The sequence below is a fragment of the Schistocerca nitens genome, chromosome 8 (assembly GCF_023898315.1).
Source record: "Schistocerca nitens isolate TAMUIC-IGC-003100 chromosome 8, iqSchNite1.1, whole genome shotgun sequence".
Taxonomy (NCBI): Eukaryota; Metazoa; Arthropoda; class Insecta; order Orthoptera; family Acrididae; genus Schistocerca; species Schistocerca nitens.
The window spans coordinates 416,866,482-416,889,562 of NC_064621.1; the positions used below are offsets into that span (position 1 = coordinate 416,866,482).

The window sequence follows — 23,081 nt, forward strand, 5'->3', positions numbered from 1 at the left end:
ATGACATGGCTGCTTTCATATGTGGCCCAGCCCCTGATTGTGTAGGACAAACCTGTGACAGAACTGGAATAGGAAGTGCTGGGTGGATGGATTGGGCATGTTTTATAGCTGAGTCTTCCACAGGGAAAAGATCCTTGTGGCAAGGTGTTGGGATTGGGACTGGCATGGGGATGGAAAAGGATGTTGTGGAGGTTGGGTGAGCAATGGAACATTGCTTTAGGAGGGATGGGCAATATCTTGGGTAGGATGTCACTCATTCCTGAGCATCATGATAAATAATGAAAGTCCTGGCGAAGGATGTGATTCAGTTGTTCCAGTCCAGGGTGGTACTGGGTGCTGAAGGGTCACTCCTTTGTGGCTGGTTTTTGGGTGTGGTTGGAGGATTGGAGGTGTGAGGGGAAATGGCACGGGAGATCTTTTTGTGGACTAGGTCTCGGGGATAGTGCCTGTCTGTGAAGGCATTGGTGAGACCCTCAGCACACTGAGCAACAGAGTTTTTGTCACTGCAGATAAGCTGTCCCCAGGTGGCCAGGCTGTATGGGAGGGGTTTTTTGGTGTGAAAGGGATTACAGCTGTCAAAATGCTTGTACTATTGGTGGTTGGTGGGTTTAATGTGGACAGAGGTGTGGATGGAGCCATCAAAGAGGAAGAGGTCAACATCTAAGAGGGTGGCATGCTGGGTTGAGGTGGACCACCAGAAGTGGATGGGAGAGACGGTGAAGAAATGAAGATACAGTGTCTTGGCCCTCAGTACAGATCATGAAGATATCATCAATGAATCTGAACCAGAATAGGGGTTTGGTGTTTTGGGAAGCTAGGGAGGTCTCCTCTAGACGACCCACAAGATGTTAGGCATAGGAGGGTGCCATGCAGATTCCCATGGCTGTGCAGCGGATTTGTTTATATACCTTTCATTCAAAGGAGATGTAGTTGCGGGTTAGGACAAAGTTAGTAAGGTGTATGAGGAATGAGATAGTGGATTTGAGCCTGAAGGATACTGGGAAAGGTAACATTCAATAGTGGTAAGACCATGAGGATGTTGGTGTACAGGAAAGTGGCATCAACAGTGACCAGTAAGGATCCAGTGGGTGGGGATGGTGGAGAGTCAGTGAAGGAAGAGGTTGGTATCTCTGACATGGGAGGCTAGATTGTAGGCAATGGATTCGAGGTGTTGCTCAATGAGGGCCAAAATTATTTCAGTAGGGGCTCAATAACTAGCCACAATGGGGTGTCCAGGATTGTTGGGTTTGTGGATTGTGGAGAGCACATAGAAGGTGGATGTGCAAGGTGTCATAGAGGAGAGGAGGGAAATGTATTCAGGGGAAATGTCCCGAAAAGGGCCTAAGGCTTTAAGCAGAGACTGGAGGTTGTGTTGGACTTGTGGGATGGGATAACTCTGGCAGTTTATAGGCGGAGGAGTCAGATAATTGGCAGAGTCCTTCTGCCAGGTAGTAACTGTGATTCATAAAAACAGTGTTGGAACCTTAGTTTGCAGGTAGGATGATTAAGTCAGGATTTGTTTTGTGGCTGTGTATGGCTGTACCTTCTTCTACTGAAAGTTTGGTGTTCTGAGGAAGGGACCTGGAGGAGGATGGTGAGAATAAGTTAGAGATAAGGAATTCCTGGAAGATGACCAGTAGATGGTTAGCTGGGAGGGAGGGAGGGGGGTGAGGAGGATCACAGTTAGATGGTGGTATGAACTGGAAAAGGCAGGGTTCAATGTTGGAAATAGGGTGGTTTGTTTGAAAGGCGGGAAAAAAGTGCTTTCATTGCAGGGATTGGGAGAAGGAAAGTAGGTCTTTGACAAGTCCAGCATGGTTAAATATGGGTGTAGGGCTACAGGTGAGGCATTTGGATAAGACTGAAACTTCTGTGGAGCTTGGGGGTTTGGCGGAAAGATTAACAACAGTGTTACGGGGATGTCTTGGCTATGGATTTGGTGGAGAGCTGGTAGGGAGTTTTGGGGGATGTGCAATTTGAAAAGATCAGCTAGGCTGGGTTTTTCTGCTATGAGGGGTGGATGAGGAGGAACACTGTGGGTATGACAGGGTTTGGAAAATGGTGCCCCAAGGTGGCTATAGGACGTCAGCATGTTGGATAACTCGTGGAGGTGGTATCTGGAACGCTGCTCTAGGTGCTGGAGAGCAAGGGATTCAATTTCAGTGATGTGATGCATGAGATTGTAGAGTAGTAGTAGTAGCAGTAGTAGTAGTAGCAGTAGTATCTTGTGGAAGGAACAGAGGCGATTCTGGGTTGCCTGTGCCATATAGATGTGTTTTTGCAGTACCAGATTGATGACGGCAAGAGATTGTCAGAATATGAAAAGGTGTAGGTTATTGTGAAAGAATGGGTGGGATCCAGAAAAGGAATCCTTATGGTTAGGCCATTTGGGGGGGAATTCTGTGGTTTAGGCAGCCTGTTGGTGTTCTTGTCCCTGCATACTCCATCAGACAGTGTTCGTCTTTCCCACACCCTTACACTACTATCACTTCACCTTCAGTGCCCCCCTCCAGGTTGTTGCTTGCATCCCATGTGATAGCTGCATTCTGGCCAGCGACGCTGGAGTTGCCAGGCATGTGTGCATGAGGTGTGCTTACTTCTGTGTATGAGTGACATGTATCTCTCTTTTACTGATAAAGGCTACAGCCAAAAGCTTTATGCAAGTTTAACTTCTCATGGTTGGGATTCAGAGTCATATAATACTTCTTAAAAGACATCATAGTCGCCGTTGAATGTATGAAATATTTATTATTACGATTGCAATTTCGTCCTTAATGTCTTCCAATTGTATCTGTCTGCAACTTAATGTGTTTTCCTTATGGTAAGTAGCAATCTGTCTTTCCCTACATTGTTGATATTCCTACCTGGAGTTTCCATGGTTTGATTACTTTAAAATTTTTTGCCTACTAAGTAGATCCGAATAAACAGAACTTATGAGCATTTTACAAAGTAAATTGCACTGTTCTCACCATTCATTTTCTGAAAATTCTGCTTATGAGAGTAATCTCTATTTGATCATTAATAAAAATATAAGTGAAGTTAAGTGTCTGAAAGAACTCATGTTGCCCATTTCTTTTTTTCACAGCCTGTATTGGACCTGCACTTTGCCTGTTGGGAGTGACACTTCTCGAATGTGATGTGACAGGAATTGTTGCGATGTTTGTCCTCACAATGGTTACACGGTGTGCAATTTATGGAGGTTCATACCTAAACCACATTGATATGTTTCCTTATGCTGCTGGAACTGCAGCAGGAATTGCACAGACATTCATCACTGTCCCAGGAATTATAACACCACTTGTTACAAGTGCATTCATTTCTGGACAGGTATGTTACCTTAAATGGAAGACTTCCACTAATATTAACATGACAGGTGCCAAAATTTGCCAACTATGGCAGTATTTCAATTTTCCGCATTTATACCTTTAGATAAGAATTCTTGTTTGAATAGTAATCTGTTGCACTAGTGTGTAACGATATGTGTTCTTGTAGTTTACTAGTACCACATATGTCTACCTTTGATACACATTTATGTATCTGGAAACAAGAGGAACAGCTATTATTAATATTTCACTGCTGTAAATTTCTTCCAATAATCATAATTTTCATAACTCGCTGAAAAAACTATATATTACTGAATTTGACTGAAAACACACACATACACACACACAAACACACACACAGAGAGAGAGAGAAAGAGAGAGAGAGAGAGAGAGAGAGAGAGAGAGAGAGAGAAATATGAAAGACATGGGCTATGGTCATCATATGCTCTCTATGCCAGTGGTGAAAATTTGCCTAGTGTCCATATGGCATCCCTGACAGCTGAAGTTGACTTTGCCCAGCTGCTTTGCACTTTTATTATGACCAATCACATAATGTGATTTTCTTATGCTCCTTTGTGTATCACCACAGTGTTGCGACAGTTTAGGCAGCTATTGCTTTCAGGTAGCATTCTGCACATCACAGTAAAAGATGGCAATAATCCGACCAGCTGTCAGAGATCTTCTTTTGCTGTATGGAGTAAAGTAATCACAACAAAATGGTTTGTGTATATGTGCAGCAGAGGGTGGGGAGTGAATAGAAGAGGTATAGAGAAGCACAAAACAAAGGAAGGCACAGAATGAGACAAATGAATGAGATAAGGAGATGTAGGATAAGGACTAGCAGAGTGTAAATGAGATTGTGAGATTGGAGGATGTTCTAGATAGACCATTTCTATCTGTGCACGTCAGGGGATGGTGGCTGGTGGGAGAGGATTAATGTGGTATGGAAGCTGAAGTGACTGATAAAGTCACTGGTACAAAATGTTCAATTTCAACCTGAAGATTTCATTTATTTTCAAATAACTTGTTATTTGAAAATAAACAAAAGCAAAATGCAAACTGAAATTGGACATTTTTGAACAACTAAAGATCATTGACAATCCATAATGATGAACATGCCTACTTTTGATCAAATCACTGTTGGTGTTCTTGTCCCTGCACACTCCACCAGACAGTGTTCGTCTTTCCCACACCCTTACACTACTATCACTTCAGAGTGCCCCCCTAAGGGGGCAATCTCCATTCCTTCCGAACTGGCTATGCAAATGTAGACGAGATGTGGCTCAAATTCAAAGATATAGTAGCAACAGCAATTGAGAGATTCATACCTCATAAATTGGCAAGAGATGGAATTGATTCCCCATGGTACACAAAACAGGTCCGAACGCTGTTGCAGAGGCAATGGAAAAAGCATGCGAAGTTCAGAAGAACGCAAAATCCCGAAGATTGGCTAAAATTTACAGACGCGCGAAATTTGGCATGGACTTCAAGGCGAGATGCCTTTAATAGGTTCCACAACGAAACATTGTCTCGAAATTTGGTAGAAAATCCGAAGAAATTCTGGTCATATGTAAAGTACACAAGCGGCAAGACGCAGTCAATACCTTCGCTGCGCAGTGCCGATGGTACTGTTGCTGACGACTGTGCCGCTAAAGCGGAGTTATTGAACGCAGTTTTCCGATATTCCTTCACCAGGGAAGACGAATGGAATATTCCAGAATTTGAAACATGAACAGTTGCTAGCATGAGTTTCTTAGAAGTAGATACCTTAGGGGTTGCGAAGCAACTCAAATCGCTTGATACTGGCAAGTCTTCAGGTCCAGATTGTATACCGATTAGGTTCCTTTCAGATTACGCTGATACAATAGCTCCCTACTTAGCAATCATTTACAACCGCTTGCTCACCGATAGATCTGTACCTACAGATTGGAAAATTGCGCAGGTCGCACCAGTGTTTAAGAAGGGTAGTAGGAGTAATCCATCGAACTACAGACCTATATCATTGGCGTCAGTTTGCAGTAGGGTTTTGGAGCATATACTGTATTCAAACATTATGAATCACCTCGAAAGGAATGATCTATTGATACATAATCAGCATGGTTTCAGAAAACATCGTTCTTGTGCAACTCAGCTAGCTCTTTATTCGCACAAAGTAATGGCCGCTATCGACAGGGGATCTCAAGTTGATTCTGTATTTCTAGATTTCCAGAAAGCTTTTGACACCGTTCCTCACAAGTGACTTCTAATCAAGCTGTGGGCCTATGGGGTATCGTCTCAGTTGTGCGACTGGATTCATGATTTCCTGTCAGGAAGGTCGCAGTTCATAGTAATAGACGTCAAATCATCGAGTAAAACTGAAGTGATATCAGGTGTTCCCCAGGGAAGCGTCCTGGGACCTCTGCTGTTCCTGATCTATGTAAATGACCTGGGTGACAATCTGAGCAGTTCTCTTAGGTTGTTCGCAGATGATGCTGTAATTTACAGTCTAGTAAGGTCATCCGAAGACCAGTATCAGTTGCAAAGCAATTTAGAAAAGATTGCTGTGTGGTGTGGCAGGTGGCAGTTGACGCTAAATAATGAAAAGTGTGAGGTGATCCACATGAGTTCCAAAAGAAATCCGTTGGAATTCAGTTACTCGATACACAGTACAATTCTCAAGGCTGTCAATTCAACTAAGTACCTGGGTGTTAAAATTATGAACAACTTCAGTTGGAAAGACCACATAGATAATATTGTGGAAAGGTGAGCCAAAGGTTGCATTTCATTGGCAGGACACTTAGAAGATGGAACAAGTCCACTAAAGAAACAGCTTACACTACACTCGTTCGTCCTCTGTTAGAATATTGCTGCGCGGTGTGGGATCCTTACCAGGTGGGATTGACGGAGGACATCGAAAGGGTGCAAAAAAGGGCAGCTCATTTTGTATTATCACTTAATAGGGGAGAGAGTGTGGCAGATATGATACGCAAATTGGGATGGAAGTCATTACAGCAAAGATGTTTTTCGTTGCGGTGAGATCTATTTAGGAAATTTCAGTCACCAACTTTCTCTTACGAATGTGAAAATATTTTGTTGAGCCCAACCTACATAGGTAGGAATGATCATCAAAATAAAATAAGAGAAATCAGAGCTCGAACAGAAAGGTTTAGGTGTTCGTTTTTCCCGCGTGCTGTTCGGGAGCGGAATGGTAGAGAGATAGTATGATTGTGGTTCGATGAACCCTCTGCCAAGTACTTAAATGTGAATTGCAGAGTAATCGTGTAGATGTAGATGTAGATGTTGCAGTGTGCAGCGCATTCATTACCCAAATGGCTAGCCACAGTTTAGTGCTGGCCATATAACCACAAAGGATGATGCACAGCAGCCACAGTACAGCTGCTTGATGGCGTAACTGTTTTCACATGTAGCCCTAACTCTGATTGTGTACGAAAGTAATGTGAAGGATTAGCAACAGGAGGTAGTGGGTGGAGGAACAGCATAAAAATTGTATCTGAGACGTCTACCAAGGAATGTCATATGAGGTGTTGGGCTGGAAGTGCAGGTTAGGCAAATGATAGAAGACAAATTTAGAAGGAGAAATCATTATTTTGAGTAAGATATGCATCATATCAAGGAAAGATGAGAATTATTTGAGGGTCTAACAAAGAACATTGTTGAGTTGCTCAAGGCATACTGTTGTTTTTGTTGTTGTTTTATTCAGTTGTGGAGCACTTTAGCATGTATATTGGACATATCAGATGATACAGCTGAAGAACAAAAAACATAATTCATATGTACAAGGATTTACATTATTACAAGTCTAATTTAACAAGGATGGGAGAAGTAATCAGCTGTGGATAAAGTAGCAACCATCCCAACTTTGTTTGAAGGAATTTAGGGAAAATGTAGAAAACATAAAATAGGATGCCTTGTTATGGATTAGAGGTTCCATGAGGATCTTTGCATAAGAACAGGTGCCAGCTAGAGGCACTTATTTCATTTTAAGCTCAATGGGAGGGATATTAATGACCAGTTATAACTGCAAGGATATGTGGAACTGGATTTTCGAAAGTTTTGTGATCAGACCACAGATCTGCCAATGTACCATCCAAAATTCATGGTAGTGAGTGACAACATCTGCATTTTTTAAAGGTAGTTCAAGACCAGAGTGCAATGCTATGTGATATGCTAAAGTGAAAACTGTAATGTATTCCTCCAAAACAGAGCAATACCTTGGACCATAAATTATACAATACAACAGGCTCCCACAACTGTATCCAATATTTTAAAGTTCTGCCATGAAAAAACTGCTCCTTCAATTATAAGAATATCCAATTCATCATCATCAGTGACTTCAGTAAATTAGACCATAGAATTGTTATCTGATGACATGTTAGCTAGTTCAAATCTCACTGCTATTTATTTTTATTTATTTATTTTACTTATTTTCGAGTTCCGTGGATCCTGGACGCGAATCTATCACTAGGATGTAGAACATGTCAGGTTATTACAGTAACAGCCACATGTAGATGATCATGAGGCAACCAATTTAACATATATAAGCAGATACATGTAAAAGGACATTCATATGTCAAATAATTACACACAAAAATTCAGATAACAACACAGATAATAGTACTGTAATGACTGCTAAAATCACTTTTGCTATTATCTGTCTAGAAAAGTAGAAGACCTAATATCATATCAATTTTGGTTACTAGACAATGCCATGGTGATCGTAGGTGAATATCAGATCTCTGCACAATGCTTTCTAGACTGAGGATGTAACACATTTTTGTCAGTTATACATCCATTGAATAGTGACATGAATTATGACGATTTCACTGTGTCTTCATAAGAAGCAAAGCATTAACAGTGTGTTTCATACTTTGACAGGCTGGCCTTTTTTCCATACTGCACATGAGACTCCCCCACCCATAGACATACGCACATGACCTATCTGACAAAATTGGTGAATAAAGCAACATATTCAGATTTTGTTTCTTGGAATGTCCTGTGACAAACTATGGGACTGATAGTAAACAAAGATAACAAGCTGTCACACAAAAAAGTGAATTAAACATTAACCAACAGGTGAAAATAATATGTCATTAATGCCTGAAACAGTTAGTGCATATGAGACACACAGGGCTGCACTTGCAAATTATGTACAAAAATTATGTAAACAATATGAGAATGAAAGGATTATACTTATCATCAACTAATATCAAACTAATATCACATGCTAATGTGTAGTCTGAAAAGAAGTGCCACATCTTCACTCACTGTTAATCTTCACATGGTTTTGTAAAAAGGTGCTCTAGTCTCACAGACTATGGACTTTATTCACAACAAGATATATACATACAGGATGCCACTAAGAACAGTCCATGTTTCCAAGCAAAATTAATTTGAAGCTGTGCCAATAGTCCACCTATTACAAATAGCATCATCCACAATAACACTGTAGCCAATATCATAATACTCATGGCACACACTCCACTGCTCAAGTCAACGCTGCCTTATGCCAGCCTATATGTCAGAGTCTGGCGCGATCCCACCAGAGAGCATGCCCAATGATCAGTGTCATTTGAGTAGTGGCACCATATAGGTTGATAGTAGATTTATACCAGCTACTTGGTTTCAATGATAATGTTGGGTGGTGCCATTACTCTCTGTTCTCTTCCGAGCAGAAACTGATGGGGGACAAGATGCAGGTGGTACTTGGTCTGGATGAGCTATCATCAGTGAAGGCAGTGGGTTGATATACATGGGTGTTGCTTTGGATTGCCAAGGCAGGATAAGATCCAATGGGAAATGCCTGAGACACCATGGGACTTGAGATTCTGCCAGGGATGGGAAGCAGATAGCTGCCAGCCAGGGTGGTGAAGGTTAATCTGATTCCATTGCCACTGCAGAAGTCTGTGGGTGGAAGCCAGGGTATACAACATGGACCAATGGTGGGCACAGATAATTATGTATCCAGGTTGAGTGGCACCTAAACTGCCACATCCACATTGTAGTGCTCACTCAGAAGGCAGAGGGCTGGGCACTGGTCACAGTATATTTAAAATGGTGTGATGAGGATGACAAAAAACCACTCCAACTGCCTGCTGCCCTCAGCTGCAGTCATCCTGTAAATTGCTAGAAACCTACAGAAATCATTAGATGCGTTGTTTCACGTCATTTCCTTGTGCAGCTGGGTTTTAAACATGGGGATCTCTCTGTGTGATTGTTGGAGGCCAGATGAAAAGGTGTGGTGTGAATTTGTTGAAACCTATTACAGGTGGAAAAGCTTTTCTCGTAAGATCTAAACACCATCCCATTATGAGAAATCAAAATGCATGAGCCTGTGTACTGTGGCCGGGGGTGTGGACTATTGACTATGGGGAATAGGTGTTAGCATGTCTTCATGAGTGAGCCTATCCAGCTCTGTTTCAGTGTTGCCAAGTGCAATGGTTGGTCTTTGAAAAAAGGATGGACTGCAATCACTTTAAGCTTTAAAATAGTTGTTGTTTGGGTATGCATATCACATGCAGCCTTTAAGGCACTGCAAGGCCCTTCAGACTGCACAGTATGCAAAAGTGTGGGAATAGTCTATCCCAGAAACATTGTCCACTTTGGTCTCAGCTGCTACCCGAAAATTTACTGGCCAAGTGACTTGATTATAAGTATTAAAACAGCAGACTTTCCTAGCAAAGGCAAGTGATGATATCAACAAGCTCAAAGGTTTGTCTGCAACTCTAAACTTAAGTAGACTGATTTAAAAATGACACAGAAGTACCAGTGCCAAAAAGTAATCCAAGAGGGTGTTTGTCAATGACTGTGTCCATGTACATAAAATAAAGAAAAGGCAATAACTCACTTATAGCTGACTGGCACATGATGCATGGAAACACACAACAGAAAACAGTATTTACACTAGCTTTTGGGCTCTTGCTCTTTGTCTAGTTAAAGTACACACATTCATGCACACAATCATGCAGACACCCACACACAAACATCCGTGGCAAGAGATGTGTCCAATTACATTTTTTTGGGCTACATCTCTAGAACTGTCAATTCTACAGATTGCTCACTCACTTGGGGAGTAGGAGGGAGGGGTGGTAGAAGAGCATACACACGCAGCACAAGTTTCTGGCTTTGTGTATCTTACTTCTAGCATCTTGAAATACAGTTGTTTTGAAGAGAGCTCTGATGCAATAAACTCAAAATCAGTATGCTACATCTTAATCTTCCACTGTAGTGTTCATAAAAATAATTACCATCTTTTTATCAGCAAAAGTTGATAGCCACATGTAACATGTACAGTACAGAACTAACATCAAATACTGCCAGTTTGACAAACTCTGTGTTGTGTTTTGGACAGTGGGAAATGTGCCAGTTCATTTGAAATATATTTATACTGTGTATGTGTGTATTGTTCCTCATAACAGCTTAATTCATCTTCACCTAAAACAATATGACCATTCAAAAACACCTTGAAGTCACTGAAGTAATGGAAAATTGCCAACTCTTGTCTTCTTTATACAGCAAAATATTCAGCAGTGGAGTAAAGTTCTATATGTGGTTATGGGTGTATCCGCCATTCCATACTTGGCCTATCTGTTACTTGGGACAGTTGAGGAGCAAGAAACACGATGGATGAACAAAAGGAAGGAAAAGGATGTGCTGAAGGTCTAACAAGTGCTGCAGGTGAGTCACTAAAACATACTCACTTCTTCCTTGTATAACAAATTCTTTGTACATTCGAGTCTGCTTTATGACGACAGCATCAACATGAAGTTTCCATGACACAGACAGGCCGCAGAGGCTATCTATCTACAGCCCTTTGATTTGTTTTATATCTTTTATGCAGCAGTTACTGTTTCTTTAGAAATTTCTTCACAGAGACTTTATATCATAGAGAGCCTCCTGTCACAAAAGGTATATGTCTATCCAGTGCTTAGTCAAAGATTCTTTTAAACTTGAGCCACATGTCCATAGAGAGCCTCCTGTCACAAAAGGTATATGTCTATCCAGTGCTTAGTCAAAGATTCTTTTAGACTTGAGCCACATGTCCTTGACTTGCTCCTACTCAAGGGTGAATGTTACCACTGACAAGTTGTGAATGTGCTCTTACTAATGATTAGCAAGCAATAATACTAGTTTAATGGAAAATCAATAGTTTAAAAAATAATAATATTATTACTTAGCTACAAGTTGTTCCTAATTGTAGATGTTGTTATTTTGTAGCATTTATAAGCACAAATAAAATAAAAGTGTCATTCAGGATCATTTGTATTGCTAATGTCTCTCTGTCAATATATGATGGAACTCATTCCTTATCCCAAAATGGATGTGATCAATATAACAATCTATATAACACAGCAGAAATAATGACTGAAGTCCTAAACAAATATAGGGAACATTGACACAATAAAGAGGGGTCCTGACTGGAATACAGTAAGTGGAAGGAGTCACTTAGTGATAGGTACAAAGAAAAGAGTGAACAAGACAGTTACAAGCTGTAGTTATTTGTGTGTGTGTCTGCAGCTCAACAACTCAGCAGTAGGGGAAATCATTTGTTTTACTTCTTCCTTCATACAAATATCAAGAAATTTGCACAGTGTGTGAGGTTGAGAACCATTTACAACAATTTTTGGTTGGATGTCCAGAGCTTCAGTAACATTCAAAACATCAATAAAAACAGATAAAAGTAACAGCTTCCTAGAAACAATGTAGCTTTGTAGCTAATAGGTCAAAATAAATAATTATTGAATTGAGGCTTTTGTAATCAAATATCCTTTTTAGAAAGATGTAATGTTTACATAATGTGTGTTATACAAATACAGTGTGAAACAGGGTACAACAGAGTTTTGTACATTTTACTGGTTATTTCCTTTTACTGTTATTTCTTACTTAATTTTTAGCTTACATGGACTTTAAGCTTAATTTCACTATTTCAAGATTTTTTCTATGTTAGTGCAGTTTTGTTGACCAGATAGTTATCTCAAATTCAATAAAAAAGCTTTGTATTTGGTAAGCATGAAGTTAGTAGCATGTAAGTATTAGTAAACTAATTTTTTAAAGAAAATTCAGAGGTTCTTATTCAGAATGATACTACATTTTGCTCACATAAGAATTGTGAAGATAAGATTAGAAAAATAAATTCACACACACAGGCATTCAAACAATCATTCTTCCTGTGCTCTATATGTGAATGGAACACAAAGAAACCCAAATAACTGGTACAATGGGACATACCCTCTGTCTTGCACCGCACAGTGGTTTTCAGAGTATAGATGTACATCTAGATGTAGATCATTTTATTCTGTGATGCAGAAATTACTGAGTTCTTCAAATATTTTTCATTCTACTCAGTTTCATTGGTATCGCTACAAATTTGTGTACAGAAAACTGTTCACATCCCAGTAGATTTATTGATATAATGTCAAGCTATTACAAAGTGAAGGTAAAATGAGAGAGTTAAGAAGCTCTTTCAGCTTAACACTGAAGAAAAGGAGGAACACTCATAGTAATATGGTATACAAAGGAAAATTTCTTCAGAAATTAAAGATGAGGAAGATAGAAATCAAAACGAAAGGAGCATGATTAATTAGAGCATTTGCAAAATACGATTACAGACTGAACAATGTTAAAATTGAGTTGAATGACTCTTACAGAATAAAGTGTCATACATGACTTTTTTATGCCTTCTATTGTCTACTAATTTTTTTATTTCTTCTGATTTCTCCTTATCTCCTGAATAAGAACCTCTGAATTTTCTTTAAAAAATTAGTTTACTAATATTTACATGCTACTAACTTCATGCTTACCAAATACAAAGCTTTTTTATTGAATTTGAGATAACTATCTGGTCAACAAAACTGCACTAACATAGAAAAATTTTGAAATAGTGAAATTAAGCTTAAAGTCCATGTAAGCTAAAAATTAAGTAAGAAATAACAGTAAAAGGTAATAATCAGTAAAATGTACAAAGCTCTGTTGTACCCTGTTTCACACTGTATTTCTATAACACACATTATATAAACATTACATCTTTCTAAAAAGGATATTTGATTACAAAAGCCTCAATTCAATAATTATTTATTTTGATCTATTAGCTACAAAGCTACATTGTTTCTAGGAAGCTGTTACTTTTATCTGTTTTTATTGATGTTTTGAATGTTACTGAAGCTCTGGACATCCAACCAAAAATTGTTGTAAATGGTTCTCAACCTCACACACTGTGCAAATTTCCTGATATTTGTATGAAGGAAGAAGTAAAACAAATGATTTCCCCTACTGCTGAGTTGTTGAGCTGCAGACACACACACAAATAACTACAGCTTGTAACTGTCTTGTTCACTCTTTTCTTTGTACCTATCACTAAGTGACTCCTTCCATTTACTGTATTCCAGTCAGGACCTCTCTTTATTGTGTTAATGTTCCCTATATTCATTTAGGACTTCAGTCATTATTTCTGCTGTGTTATATAGATTGTTATATTGATCACATCCATTTTGGGATAAGGAATGAGTTCCATCATATATTGACAGAGAGACATTAGCAATACAAATGATCCTGAATGACACTTTTATGTTATTTGTGCTTATAAATGCTACAAAATAACAACATCTACAATTAGGAACAACTTGTAGCTAAGTAATAATATTATTATTTTTTAAACTATTGATTTTCCATTAAACTAGTATTATTGCTTGCTAATCATTAGTAAGAGCACACTCACAACTTGTTAGTGGTAACATTCACCCTTGAGTAGAAGCAAGTCAAGGACATGTGGCTCAAGTTTAAAAGAATCTTTGACCAAGCACTGGACAGACATATACCTTTTGTGACAGGAGGCTCTCTATGATATAAAGTCCCTGTGAAGAAATTTCTAAAGGAACAGTAACTGCTGCATAAAAGATATAAAACAAATCAAAGGGCTGTAGATAGATAGATGCTGAATGAAATGCATTTGGTTGCCAAAAGAGCACTGCAGGAAGTCTTCACTGATTACCAGAGCAGAATCTTATCAAAACATTTGGCTCAGTTTTGCAGTCACTGAAATAAAATCTTGTACCCTCTCAACTCATGAAGTTTCAGTTCATTTCTTTCTGCCCTTCTAGGTGCTTCACATTTTTTGTCAGGTAGTATAACATGCTAAAGATGCCTAGAATTTTAATAACAACTATAAAATATATACAATGGAAAATCCAGGATGGAATGCAACAATATTATGAAAAGGAAAGTTGCTACTCACCATGTAGCGAATGCTGTGTCACAGATAGACACAATAAAAAGACTGTCACAAACAAAGCTTTTGGCCAGCAATGCCTTCATCAAAAATAGATGATAGGAGTGTGCACTTGCGCTTGCGCATGCGCGCCCTCACACACACTCACACACTCACACACACACACACAGACACACACACACACAATTTTTATATGCACTACATATGTACTCTGTAAAACACTGTAAAGTCAGGTGTTGATCCAGCAGGTCATGATCCCCTGCACAAAGCAAGACCAAATTTAAATAAATTATTATGATCATATGATAATGTTACATATATTTATTTATGAAAAGGAAAGATGCTGAGTCACAGATAGGCACAACAAAAATACTATTAAAATAAAGCTTTCAGCCAGCAAGACCTTAATCAAAAATAGACGACAGCACACACACACACACACACACACACACACACACACACACACACACACAGTGTGAGCTGCATGTGCGTGTGCATGTGTGGGTGTGTATGTGTGGGCTGTCGTATATCTTCAATGAACGTCTTGTTGGCTGAAAGCTTTATTTGTGACAGTCTTTTTGAAGTGCCTATCTGCGACTCAGCATCTCTGCTATATGGAGAGTAGCAACTTTCCTTTTCATAATATAAATATATGCAACATTTTCATATGATCATAATAATTTATTTAAATTTGGTTTTGCTTCGTGCAGGGGATCATGACCTGCTGGATCAGCACCTGACTTCACGGTGTTTTACAGAGTACATAGGTGGTGTATATAAAAGGTTTCAAACTACCTGTGAAAAACACCTGCATGTAGTCCATTGCTTTCATTTATAACTACTGTGAAGTAATATTTTTCATTGTAATAGCAGATCCACTTGCACATTTAAGCATGATATCTGTTGATTGATGAGCTGTACATCCACAAATTGGCATTGTTAACACAAACTCTACATAATTTTCTTCAATAATTTCTAAAAATATGGATTTTTCACTTCTGCAAAAGACAATGGAAACACAAAAGACATGCATGGCAAGATACCAATTAAAATAAGATAATTCTAGAGTTGCTTTAATATATGTACCTCATATTTAAGCAAAACATTAATGAAACTTGTTTTTGACTACTTTTACGAGGGTTGGAACTTTAATAGTGGCAACTACTTATTTACAGCTCATACAAAATAGATACATGTTTCAAAGTTTTACTGACCTCCAAAGTAGTCACCACCATTGTGCCATTGTGTACAACCTGTTGCCAGCAATGTGAAAGTTGTAGGATACTCTTAGCAGTGCCAGTTGTGTTGACACTTTCTGCAGGACCTGACCATCATTTTGCAGGACAATGCTCAAGCGCGTACAGTGCAAGCTGTTACTGATTTGTAATTCTTCGAGCTTTCCCGGTGAGGCATTGTCATGTTGATTAATCAGGTTTCTGCCGGTTATTCGCATGTTTCCTGCACGATATTTCAACTGTGTGACTCATAGTCTTCTTCAGGTGCTGTCTAATACTGATTCCAGTGTGGAACGAGTCCTGTATTTATGCCTACGTTGTGCTAGGCGTGCCCACTGTGGGCTTTGCCGCATCTGGCATTCTGTCCTTGGTGTGTGCCAACCAATAACAACGGCTTAGCATTTTCTTCTAGTCGCGGCTATTCCGAATGCTGTGCGCATGCTTTGTGGTTATTATCCATTGTCAATATAGCTGAATTAAGTTCTGAATGGCGTCCAAGCGGTGCTAGACATTTATCTTCTGATTGTCATCATTTGAGTCCTTCTGTGAATTAGAACGTTCTGTTACCATGCTGTGCCGTGTTAGACAAGCTTCAACAAAGGAAGGGCAGACTCCTCAATTCTCTCTGTTTCCTGCTGCAATGCCGAGAAGAGGACGTGGTTCCAGTATTTGCTAGAACCAAACATCACCTCAATTCTAGAGTGGCCAACAGAATTAAACATCGAGTGGGCTTAGCATTGGTCAGGGAGAGAGTACATGACATGCACCACCGACTTGACGTGATGTCCAGAAAGTTGCTGGCTCTACACATTTTTATAGGAAATTCTCTAACCAGACAAGACTGGGATTGAGTTGATGGCACCTCCTGGTCTCTATCTGAGTTCATGAGGAAGAAATTGGCATCCTGTCAACAAGCCAAGTCTGAACGTCTTAACCACAAAGTGCAGCTGAATGAGGATGCTCACAATGTTGTCAACCTGAGTGAGAAGGAACTGGACGCGACCACCTTGAAAGTATTGGGCAGGGGTCTCAATTTTGCAGTTACCCCCAGAAATAGTCCAGTTGTGGCCTTTGTCAGCGCAGTAGGGCAGGTGGCCCTGAAACTTCCTGCCAGTGAGGCTGAAGAAGTCTGACGAGAGACACATAGGATGCTCACTAAAACCCAGCTGCCCAAATCAAACATCTCCGGTGACAAGAGGTTGGCTCTCAAACAAGTCCGGGAAGATGACAACATTGTGGTGTTACCAGGAGATAAGGGGAATTCAACCGATATCCCACAGAAGGCAGATTATGATAGCAAGGTGGGACAACTTTTAGACAACCCGGCATACAGACCAATAGAAAGGGACCCCACAGACAAAGTGGATAAGAAGACCAGGGCTCTTCTAAAGGAAACCAGCCTTCCAGAAAAGACCATTAAGCAGCTAAGGGTTGAAGCACCAGTGCCACCCAGATTTTATGGCTTGCTAAGGTGCGCAAGGAAGGGGTTCCTCTATGTCCAATAGCCAACAATATTGGCACGACCACCTGCCTCACTGCTCAACACCTTAAGAAGATTCTCTCGCCATGTGTGGGGAAGTGTGCCCATCACATTCACAACTCAGAGGATTTCCTACAACGCCTCAGGCAGCTACAGATCTTGGACTCTGACACTATGGTCAGTTTCGAGGTGGTCTCCCTGTTCACCCACATACCACTGAATGATGCACTTGAGCTCAATGGAGAAAAATTCAACGGTGCGCTCCTGGACTTATTCAGACACATACTGACTTTGATGTGCTTCCTGTATGGGGGTCAATTCTACAAGCAAATGGAAGTGGTAGCAATGGGCAGCCTGCTCTCATCAGTGGTGACCAATCTCTTTATGAATGATTTGGAGAAGACGCACATACATTGGCCCCAGATCAACCGAAATGCTTTTTTAGATACGTGGATGACACCTTTGTCATATGACCCCATAGGAGGGAAAGGCTTGTTTTCTTGGACCACTTAAACTCATGCCACCCTAGCATTAAATTCACCATGGAACTGGAGAAGTAAGGACTGCTCCCTTTCCTAGATGTACTTGTTAGGAGGAAGGGAGATGTTACCATCAGTCACGGTGTGTACTGCAAACCCACTGACACCGACTTGTACCTGCAAGCCAGCAGTTGCCACCACCTAGCACAGAAAAACAGTGTACTCAGAACACTGGTTCACAGGGCACAAACTCTATCAGATTCGGTTAATTTGGCAACAGTGTTCTACAAAAATGAGTACTCTTCTTGAGATCTTCAAAAGGTGCTGTGCCCTGTTTCCCCACGAGAGATTCCTGAAGAGATACAAGAAGAAATGCAAAAGATTGCACATTTGCCATATGTTGGGCCAATATCTGCCAAAATCAGAAGAATTCTCCACAAACATAACATTAAAAGTGTGTTCCATCCACCCACCAAGATTAAGGCTCTGCTACGGAGTGGGAAGGATGACCTGCATCTACAGAAACCGGGCATTTACCACATACCATGTGAATGTGGTATGGCATACATTGGCCAGACAACCAGGACCATTGACAACAGGTGCAAAGAGCACCAAAGCTACAAAAGACTGAGACAGGCAACCAAGTCAGCAACTGCCGAACATTGTTTAGAACTCAATCATTCTATGAAGTACAGTGATGCAAAGATTTTAACACAAACATTGAGATACTGGGACAGTGTCATCAAAGAATCTAATGAGATTAAGGTTGCAGAGAATCTCATTAACTGGGACACCGGTTTCCAGCTGAGCTCGGTCTGGAACCCAGCACTTGATGTTTTGAAGACGCAACGTAGACAACATCCAGACCCTAAGGGACACAAGTATTAGGATGGAATTAGGGATGACAGCCCAATACATGATACCAAGGACATACATGAAATGGCACCTCAGACAACAGACAAAGTATCTGAGGATGCTCTTCCGAGTCTCGAGCGACGATCTGAACACAATCATCCTGAAAATAATGCTGCAGCCACTCCTGGGGGACAAAAACTTCAGATGAAACACCTAACACAAGACAGCGCGGTAACAGAACATCCTAATTCACAGAAGGACTCAAATGATGACAATCGGAAGATAAAATGTCTAGCACAGCTTGGACGCCATTCAGAACTTAATTCAGCTATATTGACAATGGATAATAACCATAAAGTATGCACACAGTGTTCGGAACAGCTGCAGCTATAAGAAAATGTAACAGCCATTGCTATTGGACGGTGCTCACCACAGACAGAGTGCCAGACGTGGCATAGGCCTAAATACCGGACTCGTTCCACACTGGAATCGGTATCAGACAGCACCTGAAGAAGACTGTGAGTCATGCATTTGAAATATCGTGCAGGAAAGACGTGAATAATTGGCAGAAACCCGATTAATCAACATGTTACTGATTTGTTAGACTGATGGGGCTGCTAAGTGCTATACCACCTACTGCACTCCCCTGACTTAAACCCTCATAACTTCAATTCGATTTCTAAACTGAAGCAAACACTTCACGGCATACACTTCAGAACTGCTACAGATTTGTCAGGCAATAGATCACGCTGCTTTAACTGTCAACACAACTGGCACTGCTAAGAGTATCCTATGACTTCCACATTGCTGGCAATGAGTTATACACAATGCTGGTGACTACTCTGAAGGTCAGTAAAACTTTGAAACACGTATCTATTTTGCAAGAGCTGTAAATAAATAGTTGCCACTATTACAGGTCCAACTCTCGTATTTCTTGTTACTGGGTGTTGTAGTAATTTGAATTATAACTTTCAATTGCTTCTTGTTTATCCTCCTTAGTGCCCTGTGAATAAATCAGAATGGGGGGGGGGGGAGGGGGGGGATTTAGGTGATATTAATTGAGAAGTCATCTGTACCTGTATTTTGCAGAGAATCAATTTAGTTCTATAACTTAAAACAAAAAGTATTTCAGGTGTGTGCTAATTCGAACATAGGTTTGTATAAATTCTTGAACACAGTTTTTGTAACTGTGGATATGTCAGTTACTGAATGCTGGAAAGATATTTAGACATTTAAATCCAAGCATGAATTCATATTTAGATGAGTCCATAATTAATGCTACTGTCAAACTATATTAAGTAGAGTATGTTTTGTTTCAACTACTAAATAAATCCACCTGAAAAAGACAGACCCTACATTTTGGTACCTCTGTAAAAAAAAGTATAGATTATAAATGACAATAATGACCATAATTAAATCAACAATTCTTTTCAGGTATGTTCCAGGAGACAGTATGCAGCACAACATGTGAAGAATAATAGAAGATGAAAATTTTTACAACAGTATCTATGACTTGAAGATTGCTCAAATTCATTGTAGAATCTTTCCAACTTGGAGTGAAAATAGGCCTCAGTACTGTTGGAAGTAAATTACTTCTACCTGAGAGGGAAAGTATTAATAGGCTAATTAAATCACGAAGCAAAATAACAGACAAAAAGTGGAAATTTTCCATATGATTGATAACTGTATCAAACAGTAGGAGCACATGACCATGACAGTCAGGGTGCCAGAAATAGGAATCTCACAGTTTTTAGTGAAAATAAGAGAAATGGCCATGGCATGAAGCCAGTGAAACAGATGGAAGGCAAGAGGAAGTAATAGAATAGTGGAAATGAAAGTGGCCACAGAATAGAATAACATGAAATGAAAAGGGAGTTACAGGCAAGAGCTAGGGAAGTTAAATGTAGTATGTAAACACAATGATTGTAACAGACATAAGGAAAGAAGTGTGCAATTGTCTGAAGGCAATATATTATTTCTGCTGTCACATGCAATAGCAGAAGAGGACGTACAAGATAGACCACAATATTACTCATACTTCTAAATGAGTAATAATGAGACAGAATATGTGTTATGAGCACATATAAATAATTGTAATGTATGTAACAACATATAATTCAATCTACATTGGTGTGTACTTTGAAATCAACTCATCTAGTCTGTTCTTTATATCACTTATATAAATACTACAAGAAATATCTATTTTTTCCAGTGCAAATCTGTATATTTCCATCATGTTATGGATTAAATAAAATAATGTTTAAATTTAAAATCATATATTTTCATTTGTATTATTATAACCGACCAGCACTGGATTCCAGACATAATATGTGCCTGTTGTTGCTTTTGATGTAGATTCTTCGTTATGCACTATTTCACCAGTGCTATGTATCCTTTCAAATTTTCAGTACATATCTATATTTTTGTCAAAGAATATGTCTAATGTTGGATTTCAGTATCAGTATCAGTAAAATTATATTTCATGCAATACAATATTCATGAAACATTAAAAAGTATACACCAAAACGTCCTTCATAGATTTCAAAGCTATAAAAATTAAAAAATTAACAATGCCCTTTGGAGCAAAAACAACTGTTAACATGATATTGAGAGATACTACTACAAAAATGTTAATAAATATGTAGCACTTTAACCTGCAATCATCTGGCAAAAACCACACACGATAAATAAAACTGACATGGAAAAAATAATTATAATTTTCAAACAAAATCCTTTAAATCTCTTCGGTAAAATTATATTTCATGCAATACAATATTCACCATTTAGCAGACAGGCCATACTTGACTGACCGTACTAGAGCTGGTAATACAGCACCCAGCAGTTCTCTTCTTAGAACTGAAGTATTATGCAATATTAATCAAAATTAAGGACTCACATTTAATAATCAACTACTATGACAACTGGTTCTAATGCAATCCAGCGAAATACTGTATATTTACATTTTACATTTAGAGTTTGTTTATCTCTTATTGAATTGCCTATGCACACCAGTCAGAAATGTCGGTAAATATATGTGATGTACTTAAGATACGTCTAATGCAGTTCTGAAAAATGATTTCCTTATTAATTATTACCTTGGCTCTCAAGCTTAACAACATAACTCCAAAATATGCACTTCCTAAATAGTCTACTTGCTCACAAAGCTAAATTCACACATAACTTGAGTCAATCTGCAGTATGCGATACTGTCATTAAAAATGTAAGAATAGCAATGGTATTTGAATTGACAACAGGAAAAAAAAGGAAAAACATATGTATTTTTCCTCTCATTGAGACATAGCTCCCATTGAACTAAACTTTTAACTCAATATTGACAATAGTTTTACAGCAAATTATGTAAAATCCTACCTAAACTTCAAAACAAATGCTCATAAACAGTCACATAATAACAGTCCATGGGTTTATTGGCAGTCCATAGTGTCCAATGGGCACAGTATTTCAGCAATCAGACATCTCCGACTGTCTGATCAACAAATACACAGGGAGAAACTGAAGAATCACTGTCACAGAACAATTAATTACAATATTTCGGTGATCAGACTTCCCTGGCTGTTCAATCTACAAATCAGCCTTCCTTACTTAAACAATGGAAACTCCACATAGGAATATCAACAATGCAGGAAAAGATAGACTGCTACTTACTGTAAAGAAGACACATGGGGTTGCAGACAGGTACAATTAAGATACACTTAGACACAGGTTTCAGCCACAGCCTTCAGCAGCAAAACAGAAACATAGAAACACACACCATTCATACACACAGGCAAGCACACCTCACACACACATGACCGCTAACTCCAGTAGAACACGTGCAGTGTCAGGAGGTCTTGAAGCAGGTAAGTGGGGAAAAAAAGGAGCAAAACTGAGAGGAGTAGAGAAAGGTGTGTGGGTGAATTGGCACGGGGCAGCAAACAAAGAGGCTGGGAGATGAGAATGGGGAGGAGGTGGTAGGACAGAAGGGGTGGAAACTGTTTGGTGAAGGGTGTGGGGACGATTTGTTACTTTAGGTTGAGTCAGGGATAATTAAGGAAGTGGAGAATGTGTTGCAAGGTTAACTCCCATCTCCGCAGTTAAGAAAAGCTGTTGGTGGAGGGGAGCATCCAGATGCCATGGGTAGTGTAGCAGCCACTGAAATATACGTGTTATGCTCGTCTGCATGTTGTGCGACTGGGTGGTTAGTTTGCTCTTTGTCACAGTTTGGCACTGGCCATTCATCCTGGTGTACAGCTGGTTGGTAGTCACATCAATATCAAAAGCTGTGCAATAGTTGCAGCAGAGCTTGTAAATGACATAGCTTCTTTGACAGGTGGTGCACCCCCAAGAACCAGCCACAAAGGAGTGCCCCCTTCATCACCCAGTACCACCCTGAACTGGAACAACTGAACCACATCCTTCACCAGGGCTTTGATTACCTATCATCAAGCCCTGAAATGAGGGATATCGCACCCGAGGTGCTTCCCACCTCTC

At 39.6% G+C, this 23,081-nt stretch overlaps 1 protein-coding gene across 1 annotated transcript in view; it reads left to right on the forward strand.

The window, feature by feature from the left end:
• LOC126199235 (sialin-like) overlaps window positions 1-20,865 on the forward strand; it is a 56,677-nt gene extending 35,812 nt beyond the window's left edge. The window contains exons 8-10 of the mRNA XM_049936026.1: window positions 3,086-3,327; window positions 10,836-10,997; window positions 20,028-20,865. Coding sequence (XP_049791983.1) covers window positions 3,086-3,327; window positions 10,836-10,985 — 392 coding nt within the window. The 3' untranslated portion in view covers window positions 10,986-10,997; window positions 20,028-20,865. The remainder of the gene's footprint in view (window positions 1-3,085; window positions 3,328-10,835; window positions 10,998-20,027) is intronic.
• The last annotated feature ends 2,216 nt before the right edge of the window (window positions 20,866-23,081 follow it).